General features: G+C 34.3%; 1 protein-coding gene across 1 annotated transcript; it reads left to right on the top strand.

Moving 5' to 3' along the window:
- The first annotated feature begins 720 nt into the window (after positions 1-720).
- Positions 721-3,747, top strand: LOC137813936 (tubulin alpha-1 chain-like). The gene is made up of 5 exons (XM_068616427.1): positions 721-1,117; positions 1,789-2,003; positions 2,092-2,291; positions 2,598-3,106; positions 3,226-3,747. Exons 1-5 carry the CDS (start codon positions 1,005-1,007, stop codon positions 3,533-3,535), a joined length of 1,347 nt encoding a protein of 448 aa, XP_068472528.1. The 5' UTR covers positions 721-1,004; the 3' UTR covers positions 3,536-3,747.
- Positions 3,748-4,990: the final 1,243 nt, after the last annotated feature.

Raw genomic sequence — 4,990 nt, 5'->3', positions numbered from 1 at the left:
TAAAAAATCTGTTCATTATAAAAAATATCTGACTCTATTACTTGAATAGAAACATGGAGGAGCAACGTCAACAGCTGTGTATCTGTACCAGCCAGCCCCAATGGAAAAAGATGTGTCACAAATACCAGATGGATACTGCATAACAAATGTAGATATTTTCAGAATATATAAAAAAGTATATTTTGTAAAAAATAATTGAATGGTGTAATAATTTGCGTTAATATATGGTCTAGTTTCATTTTTTATATGTATAAATAGTAAGAAAAGGTTTAGATACAATTATATAAGTGTTTTGTCATTATGATTTGTAAATTTTTATATTAGGAGAGACTTGAGTTTTGATTCAACACCAAAAACATGCATGCAAGGAATTATATCTAGGTTTTCTTTTATGATTATATTGAATAAGGTTTTAATTGTTATTAATATAAAAAGTATTTAAAATATTCAAATATAATATTACTTATATCAACGAATTGTTATTATTTTATATAAGTTGTAGTTTAAATAATAAATATTGAAAATATAAAATAATTTTATGAGAAATTACTATTAGATTTATTGAATTTGATAATAAGTGATTGAAAATATAACAGTTATAAGTTGAAAGTAAAAAGTTTTATCTTGTGCAGCACATGTGATGCCTGCTTGGAAGCATAACAGGAAAGAAGACAAGGAGTTGTGTCCCCTAATATAAGTTGGAAAACCGACCAAAAGCATGGACCCCTTCAACCCCCATTCAACTGTTATTTATCTCCAAATGAAGGTCCCCTCTTCATTATTACAAAACTCACTCCAATAATTTAAGATATTCATCAATTTTTATACTTTCTAACCGCTTGACTTTTTTCTCCAACCTTCACATGTGTTTATGTGTCAAGCTATTCTAACTCTAAAGAGAGCAAACAAATATCAAAGAATCTTCTTTGCTTTCTCTCCTTGCAGTTTACTCCTCCTTCTGATTTTTGTTTGCATCATCACACAGAGAAGCTGACACACAGAAGATGAGAGAGATCATTAGCATTCATATTGGACAAGCTGGAATTCAGGTGGGAAATTCATGTTGGGAGTTATATTGCCTTGAGCATGGAATTAACCCTGATGGCACGATGCCTAGGTACAGTTCTGTGATCATTGCTGTTTGATGTGTTGTTTAATTGAATACCTTGTATCTTCATGAAAGTTTTGATTCTTTAGGTCTTTTGACTATGGTGTACTTTTTCACTCAATTGTTGCCTTGAATACTAGAAAGCTTAATTTGATCTATCTTCAACTTGTATTACTTGATCAGTTAGATTTCATCCTTAAACTTCTCATATTTTCGAAAGTGCTTATTATTGGTAGTTTACCTTATGTATTGTTTCTATGGAGGGTCTTTTGTTGGATGTGATTTAAATCATAATGTTAAGCGTGATCATGTCATGTTTATTTCTTTATTACGTTTCCTCCATTTTTATGGTCGTGTCTATTTAGCACATAATATGCATAGATCATTCATCTTATATTGTAACTGTGGCAAGGAAAAGTATAAATGCAGTACTGCCTTTTCTGAATAGGAGAATCCCTTCTTTTAATTTTTACATATAAAAGGTCCATTGTGTTGGTGGGGTGTTAGTTAGAGCATAAAACCATTTGGAGGCCAAATTCATTGAATGAATGTTATCCCTTTCTAAGCTTCTAATTTCTCACTACCCTGAAACTAGAACTTTATTTTGTTTTTATGAATCCATTCTAATTATTTTTCCCTTTACATTCGTACAAATAATTGTCATATCTATCTTCTTGCAGTGATACCACAGTTGGCATTGCACATGATGCTTTCAACACCTTCTTCAGCGAGACTGGATCTGGAAAGCATGTTCCAAGGGCTTTATTTGTTGATCTGGAACCTAGTGTTATTGATGAAGTCAGATCTGGTGCTTACAGACAACTATTTCACCCTGAGCAATTAATTTCAGGCAAGGAAGATGCTGCTAATAACTTTGCAAGGGGACACTACACTGGTAAGTCAAATTCTGATGCAGGTCAAAATTGGCTATTCACTTCCTTGTTTAGCTGGACAATGCAACTTATTAAGTACCTATGCTGCAGTTGGAAGAGAAATTGTTGAACTGTGCCTTGATCGTATCAGAAAATTAGCAGACAATTGCACTGGTTTGCAAGGATTCTTGGTTTTTAATGCGGTTGGTGGTGGTACTGGTTCTGGTTTGGGATCATTACTGTTGGAACGTTTGTCTGTGGATTATGGAAAGAAATCTAAACTTGGTTTTACCATTTATCCTTCTCCTCAGGTGATTTCTTAAATTCTTTGGGAAAAAATGAAGTAAAATTATCTGTTTGTGGTGCATCATCAAACACTTGTTAACATCATTTTTCTTCTGATTTTCTAGACTATGATTCAGGAAAGTGTTCCTTTAAGGAACATTTTTCTACCCTGACTAATCAAACTACCCAGTAGGCTTATGTACTAGATATACAGATACTTTCTCTTGTATTGGTTAACTGGTGTTTTATGGTTTGCTTACTAATTGTTTTTGGTATATTATTGTTTATTATCCATGTGAAATGCCCTCATGAGAGTACCGTTTATCATACAGGTATCTACTGCAGTTGTTGAACCTTACAATAGTGTCCTTTCCACACATTCTCTTCTTGAGCACACTGATGTGGTTGTGCTTTTGGACAATGAAGCAATATATGATATCTGCAGAAAATCATTAGATATAGAAAGGCCAACTTACACTAACTTGAACCGTCTGATATCTCAAATTATCTCTTCCTTGACCACTTCCTTGAGATTTGATGGTGCAATTAATGTGGACATTACTGAGTTCCAGACTAATCTTGTGCCATATCCCCGTATCCATTTCATGCTTTCATCTTATGCCCCTGTAATATCTGCCGCAAAGGCCTACCATGAGCAGCTATCTGTTCCTGAGATCACCAGTGCTGTTTTTGAGCCATCAAGTATGATGGCTAAGTGTGATCCGAGACATGGCAAGTACATGGCATGCTGCCTGATGTATCGCGGGGACGTTGTTCCCAAAGATGTAAATGCATCTGTTTCAAATATCAAGGCAAAGAGAACAGTTCAGTTTGTTGACTGGTAATTATACTTCCTTGGAATGCCATATTATGAGAGCTATTTTTGAGACATATTCTTTGAAGTTTTTCATTTTTCTTGAAACAAAAATCTTATAGGATGATTTTGGTGACAAATTTTAGGTGCCCTACTGGTTTCAAGTGTGGTATCAACTACCAGCCTCCAACAGTGGTACCAGGAGGTGATCTTGCCAAGGTGCAGCGAGCGGTTTGCATGATAAGCAACAACACAGCTGTCGCTGAGGTTTTCTCGCGTATTGATTACAAATTTGACCTCATGTATGCTAAGAGGGCATTTGTCCACTGGTATGTGGGTGAAGGAATGGAAGAAGGTGAATTTTCTGAAGCCCGGGAAGATCTTGCTGCTCTTGAAAAGGACTATGAAGAGGTTGGAGCAGAAGGTGAAGAAGAAGAAGCTGAGGATGGTTATTGAAATCTTCATCATCACTATCTACTGTCTGTCCTTGTTCATTGTATGTTAAGCATCATTCTGTCGTGTAATAACTATGTTCTTACTATTGTTTCATATTGAAGTGTTGAGTGAGACAATTGTTTTCCTCACGAGCGGCAGCTGTGTATTTGTCATTCTGAATTACTTGTATGTATGTTTCAGTGAAAGTAAATGACAGGGTAGGGATTCTGCAATTTCCATTATTTAAAGTAAATCAGATGTTTATTTTATATTTTGCAGAAGTGTTTAAAATTTAGCAAAAGAAAATGAGGGACTGCAGATATAAATTGGCTATATAGTGTCTTATGTCCGTGGAAGGTTAGTTGGGATTAGAGTTTACTGATAAACCTATAAGGATGTATATCCAAACTTCCAAATGGTGATTGTGATCTAAACTAGCCACTGTATTTCCAAATGCAGAACCACAGAGGCTGTCAACATGTTGCATGTAACTTACTTTTGCTTAGCTTTTTTACGAAATGGTATCCCATGGAACACCATTATCAGTGGTTGAGATTTTCACCTGTATTCAGTTAGTTAGACACATAATAACAACACTAGTATGAATAAGAATCTTTTGTAATCATTCACCATCTTTTATCAATTCTATTAATACAATGAGTTACTTCAATGTAAGTTATATCTTGTTCTTTGATCTCTATGATGTATGGTCACATCAACTTGTGGTGATTTGTCCCTCTTCCTAAATTTATGATAATTGACTAGTGGGAAAATGAAGAAGTGAAAAAGGGTAATGTATTTGGGGCAATAAATGATGCAATGTTATTTGCTGCATTCGTATATTCCACCAATCAAAAACCCCCCCGCAGTAAATCCAGAAGCAAACTACATATGGAGAAATTCAGTGTGAGGAAGGAAAAAATTTCAAGATCTGTTCTACACTTCAATGATATAGAACGTTGTGTTAGGAATATACAAGTATAAGTTGAAAGTCCTAAACTGAATAGAAACGAGAAAGTTGAGTAATAAGAAAAAAAACTCACAAACACAAAATGTTTAAGATTTTGGATTAGAGACGGTGTCGCGATTTCTTATATTCAACTCATGTAGTAAATCTCAACAGTTTATCCAAGATTTAAAGGCCTTAGCAGAAGTGGAGAATCTAAGTTTTTATCTTAAATCAATAGTAGAACATGCCTACCTCGTATAGGATTAGAACATTTTTATTTTTTTCATTTTAAAGGATGAAAAGAGAAAAATAAGAAACGTGATGAAAAAGAGTTCCTACCATCTGTATTGAACAATAGTGGAAGACTTGAAGTCCACCATGCCATGAATATTATAAAATAGTGATGTTACATAGCATGAAACAAGACTTAGTTATTTACCAAGTTTAGTGTTTGGTAAAAAAAATTGACTCCTATGCCTTTGTAGGCTCCGCACAAGCTATTTATTTTTCAGTCAAGAGACTATGAC

This window comes from Phaseolus vulgaris, chromosome 1 (assembly GCF_000499845.2).
Source record: "Phaseolus vulgaris cultivar G19833 chromosome 1, P. vulgaris v2.0, whole genome shotgun sequence".
NCBI lineage: Eukaryota > Viridiplantae > Streptophyta > Magnoliopsida > Fabales > Fabaceae > Phaseolus > Phaseolus vulgaris.
The sequence above is the reverse complement of the archived record's forward strand: the minus strand, read 5'-3'. Positions and strand labels throughout refer to the sequence as shown.